This window comes from Mandrillus leucophaeus, unplaced genomic scaffold, assembly GCF_000951045.1.
Source record: "Mandrillus leucophaeus isolate KB7577 unplaced genomic scaffold, Mleu.le_1.0 Scaffold44, whole genome shotgun sequence".
Lineage (NCBI taxonomy): Eukaryota > Metazoa > Chordata > Mammalia > Primates > Cercopithecidae > Mandrillus > Mandrillus leucophaeus.
The window spans coordinates 3,346,812-3,364,894 of NW_012104698.1; the positions used below are offsets into that span (position 1 = coordinate 3,346,812).

General features: G+C 35.8%; 1 protein-coding gene across 1 annotated transcript in view; it reads left to right on the plus strand.

Moving 5' to 3' along the window:
- LOC105549452 (ubiquitin-conjugating enzyme E2 N-like) overlaps positions 1-18,077 on the plus strand; it is a 23,483-nt gene extending 5,406 nt beyond the window's left edge. The window contains exon 2 of the mRNA XM_011994006.1: positions 17,498-18,077. Coding sequence (XP_011849396.1) covers positions 17,522-17,908 — 387 coding nt within the window. The 5' untranslated portion in view covers positions 17,498-17,521 and the 3' untranslated portion in view covers positions 17,909-18,077. The remainder of the gene's footprint in view (positions 1-17,497) is intronic.
- The last annotated feature ends 6 nt before the right edge of the window (positions 18,078-18,083 follow it).

Sequence of the window (18,083 nt, forward strand, 5' to 3'; positions counted from 1 at the left end):
GATGATGGGGTTTTCTAAATATACAATCATGTCATCTGCAAACGGGGACAATTTGACTTCCTCTTTTCCTAATTGAATACCCTTTATTTGTTTCTCTTGCCTGATTGCCCTGGTCAGATCTTCCAGCACTATGTTGAATAGGTATGATGAGAAAGGGCATCCCTGTCTTGTGCCGGTTTTCATAGGGATTGCTTCCAGTTTTTGCCCAATCAGTATGATATGGGCTGTGGGTTTGTCATAAATAGCTCTTATTATTTTGAGATACATCCCATAAATACTTAGTTTATTGAGAGTTTTTAGCATGACGTGCTGCTGAATTTTGTCAAAGGCCTTTTCTGCATCTATTTAGATAATCATGTGGTTTTTGTCTTTGATTCTGTTTACATGATGGATTATGTCTATTGCTTTGCATATTTTGAACCAACCTTGCATCACAGGGATGAAGCCCACTTGAACGTGGTGGATAAGTGTTTTGATGTGCTGCTAGATTCGGTTTGCCAGTATTTTATGGAGGATTTTTACATTGATGTTCATCAGGGATATTGGTCTAAAATTCCCTTTTTTTGTTGTGTCTGTGCCAGGCTTTGGTATCAGGATGATGCTGGCCTCATAAAATGAATTAGGGAGGATTTCCTCTTTTTCTATTGATTGGAATAGTTTCATAAAGAATGGACTAGCTCCTCTCTGTACCTCTGGTAGAATTTGACTGTGAATCCATCTGCTCCTGGGCTTTTTTTGATTGGTAGGCTATTAATTATAACCTCAATTTCAGAGCCTGTTATTGGTCTATTCAGGGATTCAACTTCTTCCTTGTTTAGTCTTGGGAGGGTGTATCTGTCCAGGAATTTATCAATTTCTTTTAGATTTTCTAGTTTATTTGAGTAGAAGTGTTTATAGTATTCTCTGATGGTAGTTTGTATTTCTGAGGGATCGGTGGTGATATCACCTTTATCATTTTTTATTGTGTCTATTTGATTCTTCTCTCTTTTCTTCTTTATTAGTCTTGCTAGCGGTCTATCAATTTTGTTGATCTTTTCAAAAACACCAACTCCTGGATGCATTGATTTTTTGAAGGGTTTTTTCTGTTTCTGTCTCCTTCAGCTCTGCTCTGATCTTAGTTATTTCTTGCCTTCTGCTGGCTTTTGAATGTGTTTGCTTTTGCTTCTCTAGTTCTTTTAATTGTAATGTTAGGGTGTCAATTTTAGATCTTTCCTGCTTTCTCTTGTGGGCATTTAGTGCTATAAATTTCCCTCTACACACTGCTTTAAATGTGTCCCAGAGGTTCTGGTGTGTTGTGCCTTTGTGCTGATTGCTTTCAAAGAACATCTTTATTTCTGCCTTCATTTCGTTATGTACCCAGTAGTCATTCAGGAGCAGGCTGTTCAGTTCCATGTAGTTGAGAGGTTTTGAGTGAGTTTCTGAATCCTAAGTTCTTGTTTGATTGCATTGTGGTGGGAGGCAGTTTGTTATAATTTCTGGTCTTGTACATTTGCTGAGGAGTGCTTTACTTCCAACTATGTGGTCAATTTTGGAATAACTGTGATGTGGTGCTGAGACGAATGTATATTCTGTTGATTTAGGGTGGAGAGTTCTGTAGATGTCTATTAAGTCCACTTGGTGCAGAGCTGAGTTCAATTCCTGGATATCTTTGTTAACTTTCTGTCTCGTTGATCTGTCTAATGTTGACAGTAGGGAGTTAAAGTCTCTCATTATTATTATGTGGGAGTCTAAGTCTCTTTGTAGGTCTCTAAGGATTTGCTTTACAAATCTGGGTGCTCCTGTATTGGGTGCATGTATATTTAGGACAGTTAGCTCTTCTTGTTGAATTGATCCCTTTACCATTATGTAATGGCCTTCTTTGTCTCTTTTGATCTTTGTTGGTTTAAAGTCTGCTTTATCAGAGACTAGGATTGCAACCCCTGCTTTTCTTTTGTTTTCCATTTGTTAGGTAGATCTTCCTCCATCCCTTTATTTTGAGCCTGTGTATGTCTCTGCATGTGAGATAGGTCTCCTGAACACAGCATACTGATAGTTCTTGACTCTTTATCCAATTTACCAGTCTGTGTCTTTTAATTGGAACATTTAGCCTATTTACATTTAACGTTAATATTGTTATGTGTGAATTTGATCCTGTCATTATGATGTTAGCTGGCTATTTTGCTCATTAGTTGATGCAGTTTTCTCCTAGCTTTGATGTTCTTTACAATTTGGCATGTTTTTGCAGTGGCAGGTACTGGTTGTTCCTTTCCATGTTTAGTGCTTCCTTCAGGAGCTCCTGTAAGGCAGGCCTGGTGGTGACAAAATCTCTCAGCATTTGTTTGTAAAGGATTTTATTTCTCCTTCACTTATGAAGCTTAGTTTGGCGGGATATGAAATTCTGGGTTAAAAATTCTTTTCTTTAAGAATGTTGAATATTGGCCCCACTCTCTTCTGGCTTGTAGAGTTGCTGCTGAGAGATCCGTTGTTATTCCAATGGGCTTCCCTTTGTGGGTAACCTGACCTTTCTCTCTGTCTACCCTTAACATTTTCTCCTTCATTTCAACTTTGGTGAATCTGACAATTATGTGTCTTGGGGTTGCTCTTCTTAAGGAGTATCTTTGTGATGTTCTCTGTATTTCCTGAATTTGATGTTGGCCTGCCTCCCTAGGTTGGGGAAGTTCTCCTGGATAATATCCTGAAGAGTGTTTTCCAACTTGGTTCCATTCTCTGTGTCACTTTCAGGTATACCAGTCAGATGTAGATTTGGTCTTTTCACATAGTCCCATATTTCTTGGAGGCTTTGTTTGTTTGTTTTTGTTTTTTTTTCTCTAAACTTCTCTTCTCACTTCATTTCATTCATTTGATCTTCAATCACTGATATCCTTTCTTCCACTTGATCGAATCAGCTACTGAAGCTTGTGTATGTGTCACGTAGTTCCTGTGCCATATTTTTCAGCTCCATCAGGTAATTTAAAGTGTTCTCTACACTGTTTATTCTAGTTAGCCATTTGTCTGATCTTTTTTCAAGGTTTTTAGCTTCTTTGTGATGGGTTCAAACATCCTTCTTTAGCTCGGAGAAGTTTGTTATTACTGATCATCCGAAGCCTCCTTCTCTCAACTCACCAAAGTCATTCTCTGTCCAGCTTTGTTCCGTTGCTGGTGAGGAGCTGCATTCCTTTGGAGGAGAAGAGGCACTCTGACTTTTAGAATTTTCAGCTTTTCTGCTCTGGTTTCTCACCATCTTTGTGGTTTTATCTACCTTTGGTCTTTGATGATGGTGACATACAGATGGGGTTTTGGTGTGGAAGTCCTTTTTGTTTGTTAGTTTTCCTTCTAACAGTCAGGACCCTCAGCTTCAGGTCTGTTGGAGTTTGCTGGAGGTCCACTTCAGACCCTATTTGCCTGGGTATCACCAGCAGAGGCTGCAGAACAGCAAATATTGCAGAGAGGCCAATGTTGTTGCCTGATCCTTCCTCTGGAAGCTTCATCTCAGAGGGGCACCTGGCTGTATGAGGTGTCAGTTGGCCCCTACTGGGAGGTATCTCCCAGTTAGGCTACTCGGGGGTCAGGGACCCACTTGAGGAGGCAGTCTGTCCTTTCTCAGATCTCAAACTCCATGCTGGGAGAACCAGTACTCTCTTCAAAGCTATCAAACAGGGATATTTAAGTCTGTAGAAGTTTCTGCTGCCTTTTGTTCAGCTATGCCCTGCACCCAGAGGGGGAGTCTACAGAGGCAGGTCGGCTTCCTTGAACTGTGGTGTGCTCCACCCAGTTCGAGCTTCCTGGCTATTTTGTTTACCTACTCAAGCCTCAGCAATGGCTGACTCCTCTCCCCTATCCTCGCTGCCGCCTTGCAGTTTGATCTCAGACTGCTGTGCTAGCAGTGAGCAAGGATCCATGGGCGTGGGACCCTCTGAGACAGGCACAGGATATAATCTCCTGGTGTGCCATTTACTAAGGCTGTTGGAAAAGCACAGTATTAGGATGGGAGTGACCCAATTTTCCAGGTACTGTCTGTCAGGGTTTCCCTTGGCTAGGAGAGGGAATTCCTTGACCCCTTGTGCTTCCCAGGTGAGGCGATGCCCCACCCTGCTCCATGGGCTGCACCCACTGTCTGACAAGCCCCAGTGAGATGAACCCAGTACCTCAGTTGGAAATGCAGAAATCACCTGTCTTCCGTGTCACTCACACTGGGAGCTGCAGACTGGAGCTGTTCCTGTTTGTCCATCTTGGAACCTCCTCTCTGTGGACCTTTTTAACAGGAGCTCTAGGAAACTAATAGAGTGTCCTTTTACCACCTTTTCCAGCATGCCCACAAAGGTCTCCTAAAGCTTCTCTGAAGAAAACAAACACTCAAAAAGCTTATATGATGTTATTAGAGAACTCTGAGCAAAAACCCCAATGCCTATCTTTTACGATATTAGTAAATTGAAGACTTAGCAATGGAAATGATTTAAAAGGACCAAGAACAGAATAATAATCACAAAAAAAGAGCAGAGCAGCAGTGAGCCATAGAACAACCTCAAGTGGTTTCTATATGTGCAATTAGAATTCCGAAAGCAAAGGGAAGAAGAACATAAATAATATTGCAGAAATAATTGGAGACCAATTTTTGCATTTTATATAAACCATAAAGCCACAGATTAAGGAAGCTTAATGAACAATGAAACATGAAGAATGGCACACCAACACAGATGGCAAACACATTGCTTAAAACCAGTGTAAAAAGAAAACCTTAAAATAACCAGAGAAGGAAAGATATAACACATAGAGAAGAACAAAGATAAGAATAACAGAATAGGCTGGGCACGGTGGCCTGTTATCCCAACACTTTGGGAGGTCAAGGCAGGTGGATTGCTTGAGCCCAGGAGTTGGAAACCAACCTGGGCCACATAGTGAAAACCAATCTCTACAAAAGATACAGAAATTAGCTGGGGTTGGTGGTGCATGTCTGTGGTCCCAGCTACTTAGAAGGCTGAGGTGGGAGAATCACCTGATCCTGGAAGGTGGAGGTTGCAATGAACTCACATCATGCCAGTGCACTCCAGCCTGGGCAACAGAGTGAGACTCTGCCTCAAAAAAAAAAAAAAAAAAAAAGTTTTTTTTTGGCCAGAAAACAATGTGAATAATAAAAAAAAAATTTTAAAAAGGAGCAATGTGCAGAAAGAGGAACACACACACACAAAACAACAACCTAAAATTCTATGACTAGCGACAATATTTTCAAAAATAAAGGTAAAGTAAAACAGTGTAGACCTTTAAAGATTAAAATAATTATCACCAGTAGTTTTGCAGTGCAAGAAGAAATTTAAGTAGAAGGACAAAATACATGGAAATCTGAATATACACAAATAAGAGAACATTGGAAATGATTACCGAAAGGGTAAATGCTAAGATAGTTTCTTATTTAAATCTCTGAAAGAGATAATTGGGTCTTTAAAGCAAAATTAATAAATATCTTTAGATGCTTATAATATTTGCTGACCTAACATGTACAATAGTACAAAACTTGGACAAAGGAATAAATGGATACACTCCTTTAAGGTCCTTATACTATATATGAAGTGATATACTTTTAATAAAAGATAGACTCTGATAACTTACATATTTATGTGTGTATACACATGTGTTATATATATGCACACACACATATATGTATACCAAACACTAAATATAAACATGCCTAAATCAAACTCTAAACTAAAACCTAAAGGAGATATAGCTAATAAGCCCAATAAGCCAACAAAGGAGATAAAACGGGAATTTGTATCATCTCAATTGATGCAGAAAATACATTTGACAAAATCTTACATCAATTCCTGACAAAACATCTAAATAAACTAGAAATAATAAGGAATCTTCTCAACCAGATAAAGCACATCCTCAAACATATCTGCCAGTAACATACTTTAATAGTGAAAATTGAATGCTTTGTTCCAAAGCAATATTAAACACTCTCATTGCTTGAATTCAACATCGTACTCAGATTCTCTAGTCAGTGTAATAGATGTGAAAAGGAAATCAAAATTGTCATACTTGAAAGTAAAAAACAGAACTTTATTTGTAGTCAACATAATTTACATTGTAAGAAAATCATAAGGAATCTACAAAAAAAATGTTAGGAGTAACAAGTGAATTTAGCAACATTGTAGTATATAATGCAAATAAACAAAATCCAATTATATTTCCAGATACTGATATAGAAATATCAGAAACTGAAAACAAAAACTTATCTTTATGTCAGATATATTAAATACATATTCAGGGATAAGTCTGACAAACTATATGTGATTCCAGTACACTGAAACCTACACGATATTTCTGAGAGATATAACAAATACATTAATGGGGAAGTATTTTCATTTTCCTGGATCAGAAGACTCAAATTGATAATTTATCAGTTCTCCCTAAATTAATTATAGATTCAACACAATCTCAATCAAAATGCCAACAGAACATTATTTGGTTTTAGAAAATGACAAGCTGGACCAAAACTTCACATAGAATTGCAAAGAACCTAGATTACTGAAGACAAAATTGAATAAGAACAACCAATTAGTGAGGCTTACACTGTCTCCGTTCAAGACATGTTACAAAGTTACAATAATTAAGAAAAATGTAATATTGGTGTCAATAGATAGAGAGATCAATGGTACATACTAAGACCGAGATACAGACCAGATATATTTAGTGGCATAATCTTCAACAAAGCTGCAAAAATAAGTTAGTGGAGAAAAATGTCCTTTCAACAAATAGTGCAAAAACACTTAGGAGATTGATATATATATATATATATATATATATGTGCCCATATATGTGTATATAAATATATGCCAAAAATAAAAAATAAAAAGAACTTCCTTTTATTGTATTGTAGAAAAAATTAACTCAAAATCAATCATGGACTTAAATATAAAGCCTGTAACTATAAAAATTTCTATAGAAAATCATAGAAAAAATCTTCATGACTTCTAGTTAGGCAAAGCTATTTAAAGTTATGATACAAAAGCACAATTCATAAAAGAAACAAAATGATAAATTGGACTTGAAAATGTCTGCTTTTTGAAAGATCCTGTTATGAAACTAAGCAGGTAAAGCACAAAATTAAGAAAAAATAATTGCCAAAACTATAAAGGGATTGGGTCCAGAATGCATAAAAGACTCAAAACTCAACAAACAAGCAACCTAATTAAAAAATGTACAAAAATGTAAACATCCCCCTTATCGAAGAAGATATACAAATGGCAAATAAGCATGTGGAAAGAAACTCAGCACCATCAAATCCTTAGGAACATGTTAATTTCAACTTGAAAGAGATAGTACAACATATGTCTAAATTGGCTAAAATTAAAATTTATGAACATTCCGAGAGTTGCTGAGGATTTAGAAGAATCAGAACTCTCAGATACTCCTGGTGGAAATAATAAACCATAGACCTCTTTGGGGAGCAGTTTGCCCTTCTAGATACTTAACAAAGTGATATAAGAGCATAAATCCATAAATCCATAAAGATATTTGCACATAAAAGCTCATAGCAGCTTTATTTGCAAGATTCAAAACTTAGAAAGAACTTAAATATTCATCAATAACAATGAAAATGTGCAAACTATTGTAGGCATCTTGGAATCATAGTGGTGAGAAAGAACAAGACAAGGAGTACATTGTATGTTATTTCATTTACATATGTAATTCTAGGAAATAGTAAATAACATAGTGACAGATGTAGATCAGTCAATGCTTGGGTACCAGGGAGAGTACATGGCAAAGAGGGATTATAAATGGACGTGAAGAGTTAGAATGTTATTGGATACATTCATTATCTTATCTGTGGTGATGGTTTTATATATACATATGTATATAGCCACATACATATACATACATCTGCAGTTTGTTGCAGACAAATTATACCTAAATAAAGCAGTTAAAAGTCACATAGGTTTGCTTCTTGGGAGGTGGCTCCTTCCTAGGATGGTAAGAGTGTGACAGAATAGGCTTATTAGTCTTAAGGTTATAGAGATCCCCATACTTGAATACACAAAAGAATTAAAAAAGAATGCCTTTCCATCTAGCACATTTTGTTACCTGTTTCTTCTGGTCCTCACCTCCCCTTTTATTTGAACCATCTTTCTCCTTTTCCCCTGAAGTCCACACCTTTGTTCTATTTCCAGTAGTTTCTCCTCATTACAAGCCTCTGATTTTTGCTGGTTTTTCTATATATCCCTGAGAATTCAAGCCATTCCAGGCAATCAGACCTTCCCACACGATCCTTATACCTTATGTAACAACATAAAAGGGAGCCCTAGAGCCCTTTGAACTTACCCATGTACTGGAACATCTGAAGCCCACTCTCAAAATTTACTGTAGTACTCAGAAACCCAGTTGTGGCCGCCACTGTCAGTAGGGAGCCCTTCTTTAGATAATGAGTGCTTGTTAACCATTTTTCTATTCCACAGCTTTTAGGATGATCAGAAGTTTCCTTTGTCATACCTCAGCTTGCTCCCGCATGGCAGTCTTAACCCACATACCTCTTGTGACTCTTGGTGGTTGGCCTCACCTGTTTTTATCTATCCTTTGCAAGAATACTTTCTCCCCTAGTTTTTATTATTTTTGTTTTAGTTGTTTTAAGATGTTGGTTTAAAAAATTTTTTTTATTTTTTATTTTTTGGGGGATGTGTGGGGGCTAGTTCTCCTAGTTGCTTTCTGTATTGGGAGATTTGAAAATATTAAGACCGATGCTATTGGTGCCGTACTGCTCTGTCACTAATCCTTCTAACTACATTTTACAAATAATCGTTTTATCTCAGAACACTTTCAGATCTTCAGAAGAGTTTTGAACATAATACAGAGTTGTCTCACACCCAGTCTCCCCTATTACAATCTTATATTAGTTAGATAGACTTGTCACAATGAGCATTCATACTTAATTCAGTTTCCCTTAGTTTTAGCCTGATGCCCTTTTTCTGTCCCAGATGCCATTTAAGATCTATTACATCTAATCATCATTCCTCCTTTAGGTTCTTCTTGGCTGTGACAGTTTCTCAGACGTACCTTGATTTTGCTGTTGTTATTGTTGTTAGTACTTATCAACTCTTTTTATCTTTTCAGTAGACTGTTTAATTCATGGGAAGAATTTTCATGTTTGCCCACTTCACTGTTGTATCCTCATTACATTGGGCTCATACGTATTGTTGAATAAATAAAAGATGAAAAATAAATAAATGTACTAGCTAAATGTGGTTAGTCTGATTTTTCTTATGAACAAAAAGCTAAAATTGGTATTATATATGCCTTTAAAGAAAACATGAAAAATTAATAAATTATTAGTATATATAAATATTATTTGGTAGGCAATGTTTTACCACATGCATTCTCAATGAGAGAAAGTGTTTTGTAAAACAATTACTTTGTATTAAAATACTTGCAGGTCACTGATGTCATCCGTCATTTATACTTTATGAAAATTAAATTAAGTTCAAAATAAGGCAAGCTTCCAGGATGATAAACTGACTTACAAGTTGAATATATAACTTATAAATTATTTATGATGAAGATCAAGTTCAATTTTATTATTGTTTATCCGTAAGTATTTAAAAAATACTTTAAAATAGTTCATTGCCATTCAGTTTGCCTGAATTCTCTAAAATTGTATTAAATACATATGTATATGCCCTTTAACACATTTAAACAGCAGTACAATCACAAATGTGGCTCCAAATATGGGCTTGTCCTTCACTTCAAAAGAATTCCACCGTTTTCTTTTTGATGTGTAGTTTGACGTCCAGGTGGAGCAGTTTGTAGTTTCCAAATGACCATCTGAGGAAACTACACATTTTTCAGCCATTCTTTCCTCTTAAAAGTAATGAACAATTTCTGGGGGGCAAGTGAATAAGCTGTCTGTGGTGTATTGATATACAAAACTGCTATTTTCCCCCACAGTAGGAGTGGGAGTCCTGTAGATAACAAATTATTGCAGTCAGGAACAGCAAGTATCTCAGGAACCTGGAGACAAGATGACTTTAATAAATCCTGCAATGCCTATTCGCAGTGAAAGTTTAGAAACATCAAACTTGTTACCAAAACAATGTCCTTTCTCCCTTTCACTGAAGGGAAAGAACAGTTAGATACTTTTCCTAAAATAATATCAGTGTATCAGATTAGCTATTTATAAAATGATCATTTGTGCCTATGGTCAAATTCATATAAAAGTATACATGGAAAACGCCCTCTAGATCTGTGTATCAAACTTTGAGAGGGATATAGGTTAATGAGAGCAAACTAGAAGCTACTGTAAGTGGTAGGGAAGTAAAGTTTCACTACCTGCTACATATTGTTTACCTGCAACTTATATGTATTACTCCTTATAGATAAAACATGAGGTACTCAATATAGTTTTACTAAACATATTTTATAGAAGAAAAAAGTGGAGTTAAATTTTCCAAGAACATATTATAAGCAAATGGAGTAGCTGGGTTTCCAGTCCACATCTGCCTGACTAAAGAAGCAAGAGTCTATTTGTGGTACTATGCCTGGCTGCCACAAGAAAAACAAAAAACAAAAAACAAAGAACGTACTTGATGGCTTAAGTAACATAAATTTATTCCTCACAGTTCTGAAGGCTGGATGTCCAAGATGAAGGTGTCGGCAGATTTGGCTTCTTTTGAAGCCTCTCTCCTTGGCTGGCAGATGACTGCCTTTTCACTGTGTCCTCACATAATCTGTTCATGTGATGTCTGGTGTCTCTTCCTCTTTAAGGATGCCAGTCCTGTTGGATTATGGCCCCACATTTATAAACTCATTTAACCTTGATTACCTCTTTCAAGACCATCTCTCCAAATACAGTCACATTGAGGATTCAGGTATCAACATATGAATTTGGGAAGGCAGACACAATGCAGTCCATAAGACTACTAGATTAGAGTCTAGCATAAAACTAGAGAAATGCTTGATGAAAAGGAGACTCCTTGGACTGGAGAATAAAATATTAGATTGAGAAACTTATTTAGATGGCTGTGATGCCAAAGAAGGATTTGACTTTCTCCATGTGGTTTCAAAGGATTAACCTAAAACTAATTTGAAGAAAGTACAAGAAGGTACATTTGGGCCTTCAAAACCAAAAGGATCTCTACAGGTGCCCAACCATAAAAAGAATGTTGTCTACATGGTGACCTCCCTGTCTTCAAAGGAGCTGATATTCGGGATAGAGTCAAAACCTGCACCCTTCGATGTGGCAGCACTAGCCACATGTCACTATGAAAATTAAAGTGAATTAATTTGCATTTCTCTAATGATTGCAATGCCTAGCATTTTTTCTTGCATTTGTTGGTCACTTGTACGTCTTCTTTTGAGAAGTGTCTGTTCATATCCTTTGCCCACTTTTTGATGGAGTTATTTGTTTTTTCCTTGTTAAACTAAGTCCCTTACAGATTCTGGATATTAGATCTTTGTCAAATGCATAGTTTGCACATATTTTCTACCATTCTGTAGGGTGTCTGTTTACTCTTTAGATAGTTTATTTTGCTGTGTAGAAGCTCTTTAGTTTAATTAGGTACCTCTTGTCAATTTTTGTTTTTATTGCAATTGCTTTTGGGGACTCAGTCATAAATTATTTGCTAAGGCCAATGTCCAGAATGGTATTTCCTAGGTTTTCCTCTAAAATTTTTATAGTATTAGGTCATAGACTTAAATCTTTAATTCATCTTCAGTTGATTTTTGTATATGGTTAAAAGTAGAGGTCCATTTTAATTCTTCTGCACATGGCTAGCTAATTATCCCAGCACCATTTATTGCATAGGGCATAAGGGAAAAGGGGAAGGAAGGGAGTCCTTTCTCCTTTGCTTGTTACTGTTAACTTTAAGATCAGATAGTTGTCAGTAGGTGGCTTTATTCCTGGGTTCTTCATCCTATTCCTTTGGTCTGTGTCTCCACTTTTGTACCAACACCATACTGTTTCGGTTACTTTAGCCTTGTAGTATAGTTTGAAGTAGTTTAATGTGATATCTCCGGCTTTGTTCTTTTGTTTAGAATTGCTTTGGCAAATCAGCCGCTTTTTTTTTTTTCCTTGGTTCCACATGAATTTTAGATTAGTTAAAAAAGAAATATTCAGAGAGAGAAAAATATTTTTTAAGGCAAAGCCCACAGTGAGCTGTCCTTTAATGCTGCAGAATCCCCACTTGAAAGAACAGAACAGCAATTACTTGGATGGTTTGAGCTGATGCCCTCAGCTGAGGGTTCTCATAGAAGCAGCATAGCTGGCCATGGGCTTAGCCCTCAGATGTGTATATATATTACTATTTCCTATTTTACTGGTGTTCAGATTTAGTACTTGTAAATAAACAGACACAGTAAAGAGAAATTACACATATTTTTTCTTAAAAAACTGGTTTTTTTTGGTTCTAATTCTGTGAAAAATGATGTTGTAATTCGATAGAAGTAGTGTTGAATCTATACACTGCTTTGGGCAGTATGGCCATTTTAACAATATTGATTCTTCTGTTCCATGAGCATTGGATGTTTTTTCATTTGTTTGTATTATTAATGATTTCTTTCAGGAGTGTTTTTGAGATACCATCTTGTGCCTGTCAGAATGGCTATTATTTTAAAAAGACAAAAAATAATAGATGTTGGTGAGATTTTGGAGAAAAGGGAATGCTTCCGCATTATTGGGGAGAGTATAAATTAGTTCAGCCACTGTGAAAAGCAGTTTGGAGATTTCTCGTAGAACTTAAAACAGAACTGCTATTTAACCCTGCAATCCCACTACTGGGTATATCTCCAAAGGAAAATAAATCATTCTATCAAAAAGACACATGCACTCGTATATTCATCAAAACACTCTTTGTGACAGCAAAAAACGTGGAATCATTCTAGATGCCCATCAACAGCGGACAGGATAAAGAAAATGTCGTACATTAAAAAGGACAAATTCATGTCCTTTGCAGCAACATGGATGCAGCTGGAGGCCATTTCCTAAGTTAACAGAAACAAAAACAGAAAACAAATTGCTGTATATTCTCCCTTATTCTCACAACTGGGAGCTGAACCTGGAGTGTGCATGGAGATAAAGATGGAAACAATAGACACTGGGCACTGCGGACTACTGTGGGGGAGGAGGGGTGGAGAGCAAGGGTTGAAAAACTACTTTTTGGGTAATGTGTTCGCTACCTGGATGGATCATTCAAACATACACCAAACCTTAGCAACATGCAGTTTGCCCGTGTAATAAACTTTCACATGTACCACCTGAACCTAAAATAAAAGTTGAAAAAAAAAATAAAAATGAATAAACTAATTAAAATTAAATAATATTAAATATTTATTTCTTCAGTTTCCCTAGTGAAATTTCAAAATATTAACTAAAAAAGTCATCACTGAGATCTGCAAATATAGGTTCATGTTTTCTTCTCTATTTCTTCTCTTTTTAATCTTAGCAATGTTTATATCTCCAGAATATAGATGTTTTCACACTTGTGACATGGTAGATGCAATTTTTTGAGGCTATTCTTTTTTATTTTAATTTGTTTACATTTCTTTTGTAACAGGGTCTTACTCTGTTGCCTAGGTTCAGCGCAGTGGTGTGTAGGGCATTTTTTTTTTTTTTAATCGGCTCTTCCCTTTTACGCTTTTTGGGTCTTTCCTACCTGATAAAAATTTAAAGGCAAAGTCATCATTGACATACAAGAACTTCTCAGTCTCTTTCCTGAATCATCAAGGATAAAACATCTAGGGAGGGGAGGTTTCGTCATTGACTTGAATTACATAGTTACATAGAGTCAAAAGTTAGTAAACTTTTTCTTTTTTTCTCATTCATGGAAGTGATAGAGAAGGTTGTTTGCTTCAGTTATGTCTTATAAAAAGTACAAATACAGAGGAGGAAATTGAGATGCAGAAAGAGAAAACAACCAGTAAATGTATGTCAGATTTCAGACTAGGATCCATGTTTTTCAATTCAATCACATTGCTTTGTTTTCAAAAGCTATCTCATTCTTCCACCGGTCCTTTAAAAAATAAATCTATATAGTTAAGTCACTGTCCCTTTCCCCTTCTCTGATAATTATTGACAAACAATGAGTATGTTATAATTTCCAGAGTCAGATATTCAAAGAAATATTTTAAAAGATATACTGATGCCATGAAAAAAAGTATCATCAAATATCATTGAGCATCAATTACACTTAAAAGACAAAGTTCTATCACTACTATTTTAAGAAAATATTATGAAGTTATTCAACATGTTTTTGTATTAAAATGAATGTAAAATTCCAAGATAATATAAAACCATGCATTTGTTGGACTGATTATATAGATATACCTATATTTATATCTTTATATATATATATCTATAAGGATATATGTTGATCTATATCTATATCTCTATATAGGTAACATTATTAATATGCATATAGAAATAAAGATATGTATATAAATAGAGGTAGACTTTGATGTCTTCCTCTATTAACATTATTAAAGAAACATTATTAAATTATAATTATAAAATTATAAAATTATATTGTATGAAAAGTCACTGTTATGACTGGTCTAAAGGCTCTAGAAACTATCCTGGCCTTCTAGGAACTTACCTTCTAAAAAAAGTCCAACATTTCAGTTTCTCTTTTGTTATAGGACACTGTAAGTGCTATTATAGAAATATACACAAAGGCTAGTTTATTAAAGAAAAAAAGGCTATTTCAAACAGAAAGAATTCATGAGAGAGCTGACAATTCTTTTCTGACTTGAAAGCAGAGTAGGATTTCAAAGGAAAATACATTTTTTGAAAGGTGAATGCATGCATTTTTGTAAGATAATCTTGGCCTCACTATATATGGTACCCAGGGCAGTACTCTTAACCTTGACTTCCCATTTAAATAACCTAGGAAACTTTTAAAACAGACATGCCACGGTCCCTGCCCCTAAGACTATGATTTGATTGATCTCAGGAGAAACCTGCTTATAGGGATTTTTAGGAGCTCTCTGGAAGATTTTCATGAGCAGTCAAGGTTGAGAACCATTGCCTTAGATGATAATCAAGAGATTGTGTGAGGGGAAAATTGGCTGTTTTACAAGGCTGTTGTAGAAATCTACTATTTATAAAATGGTGCTACTCAAGAGGCTTCATAATAATTTAATAAAATTCATTGTTTTGTAGATAAAGGGGAAACAAAAACATTTACTGTCTTATGTAAGATAAAATGAAGTGCCCATTCCAGTGCATAGCACATAAAGGATGAGGGAAATAAACTAATATTTTACTCAATAGCTCATGTAAGTTTAGGACTGGGATAGATATGATCACAGAAATAATCTTAATTTATCCTCATATAAACTGCTTTATGTTGACTTGCCTATTTCCTACCTAATAATTTTATGTATGTATATATGCATGCATACGTAGACACCAAAGTATAGAACTCTTAAATGCCAACATTATACTAACAAGCACTTTGTTTCCAGGCAAATGTTATGAAACACTTTGCTTTTTAAGTGTCAACAGCACTATTGATGCCACAACCTGACACAGCCTGGGTTAAAACAAAGGCCAGATCTTCAAATGTCACTGTAGATTATCACCACATTGCAAGGTAACATGCTTACCACCAAATCACAGCATTCACATTGGTGGACTGCCTGGCGCAATGCGTTCAGACAACACTTGCTCCAGGAGTAATATTTCCTTAATTAGCAACGAGCAGAACATAAAGAGGGAAAACTTAAGCTCCCAAGGAAATTCTTTTAAGTTTTATCTGAACAAACAGTGACAGACACCTACGAGACTCTTTCAGTTCTGGCCCCTGTTCATTCTTCAACTTAATTTTCTGCCACCATCTTCCCTGACTGGCTCAGAACACACTGGGCTCCTTCACCACGCTTGTCATCTTCACACACTATGAAGATAATCACACTCTTTTTACCTCCAGGCGCTTTCATGAGCTGTTCTCTCTTGCATGTTATCATCTTGGACAGGTTGTACCCAACCACTTTAATTTTAAACAGACTCCTCTTGTTTTCTGTTGGTGTCTCTATTTTATTTTTCAGAGAATATATTGCAAATTTTAATTATGCTTTCCAAATATAAGCCCCATGAGAGTAAGGAGCTAATTTACTCTGTTCATTACAGTGTACCAAGCACCTAACACCAATTTCATTTTAGTAGTCACAAATAGTTTTTTAATGAATAAAATAAATTAATAAAGAAATACAGCTCCAGCAGATATGTAATATAGAAAAAAATCTAGCAATTGAAGTACAGCTTCTATGAGTAGACCTTTGCCCAAACTGTTTATGGATTATAGGAGGGTACAATGCAATGTGCAGTTTCTCTTTCAGCTATCACAAAAATTCAATTAAAATAAATTGTTTAAAGGACAGAAGGCAATTAAAAGACCTTTGGCCCAAAATAGTTAATATCAAATGATTTTATCAAACATGGAAAGTTACAGGTTCTGTTATTAGAGGATAATGGAATTCTTGTAAATTATTCAAAAGGAACAAGATAGCAACATGTGAAATTAGATATGAAATTAGAAAGTGACTAGTTTTTTTTTAATGGTGATATTATTTGTTTTAAAATAAATACCAAGCATGGTGGATAAATTAATTTGATTCATAGACATAAAAAGCATGCCTGGTTCTTAAACAAAAATATAATGAAATTGAGTTGTGACCTTCATGGTAGACTACCATGAATAGGCATTTCTACAACCCTGCCTCATACCTCTGCATTTGTGATATGAATAATTTGAACTGTAAAAGTGAGATAATGGAAAACTGTTGAAAAGCAGTGATACATCTGTTATAAAATAAGAATGTCACACATCATGAGGGCAGATCAAGAGACATTATCCTCATGATATGGAGAAAGACATTAACTGTGGCAATGATGTTAATTACTTTCTAAATGTCATTCATTCATTATATTCATGCTATATTAGCAAAAGAAATCTCTATTATCTCTTAATGGTTACTGGGCCAAATAAATACCGTATCACTGAAATAATTAAATCATTTTAATAAGAGCATGTTTGATTTTGTTAAATTTATTTTTAGATATTAAAAGTTTAAATGGGTTAAAGTTTCAGAGATCTGAGTAAAAAGGTCAATGTTAATTTGTGCTTATTAGAGTGTGTCTCACTTCAGTTATATAAATAATACAAATGATAGATACATGCAGAAAAGAAGTCAGAATGAATATGCATTAAGAGCCAATATGCAATCAGCATTTTTAGAATGGTGATTTGGTTAATAGAACTGAGCACGTTCTTGGTTTTCACGGATTACCATTCACAATTCTAATTTGTGAGACAAGTGTTTTATGACTTATTACCATGAGTATTTTCTGATATATTTATTTAAATCACATAACTTTTGTGAGATTACTGTGCAGTATCTGTAATGCCAGGAGAAGAATCTCAGCTCGCCTTGACTTGGCAGTCTTCCACCCTTACTTGTGTATGAGAAACACCAGACACTTTAAATTCAGGTATATGAGAAACTACGTCAGGTCTATTAGAAACTACATGAACAGAGGCTGAACTCCGGTTCTGACAAGATGGCCAGCCTGCCCCACAGGATCATGAAGGAAACCCAGTGTTTGCTGACAGAACCAGTTCCTGGCATCAAAGCAGAACCAGATAAGAGCAACGCCCATTATTTTCATGTGGTCACTGCTGACCCTCAAGATTCCCCCTTTGAGGGAGGGACTTTTAAACTTGAGCTATTCCTTCCTGAAGAATACCCAATGGCAGCCCCTAAAGTATGTTTCACGACCAAAATTTATCATCCTATTGTAGACAAGTTGGGAAGAATATGTTTAGATAGTTTGAAAGATAAGTGGTCCCCAGCACTGCAGATCCGCACAGTTCTGCTATCGATCCAGGCCTTGTTAAGTGCTCCCAATCCAGATGATCCATTAGCAAATGATGTAGTGGAGCAATGAAAGACCAACGAAGCCCAAGCCATAGAAACAGCTAGAGCATGGACTAGGCTATATGCCATGAATAATCTTTAAACTGATCTGATCATCAAGTGTGCATCACTTCTCCTGTTCTGCCAAGACGTCCTCCTTTTTGTTTGCGTTTAATGGACACAGTCTTAGAAACATTACAGAATAA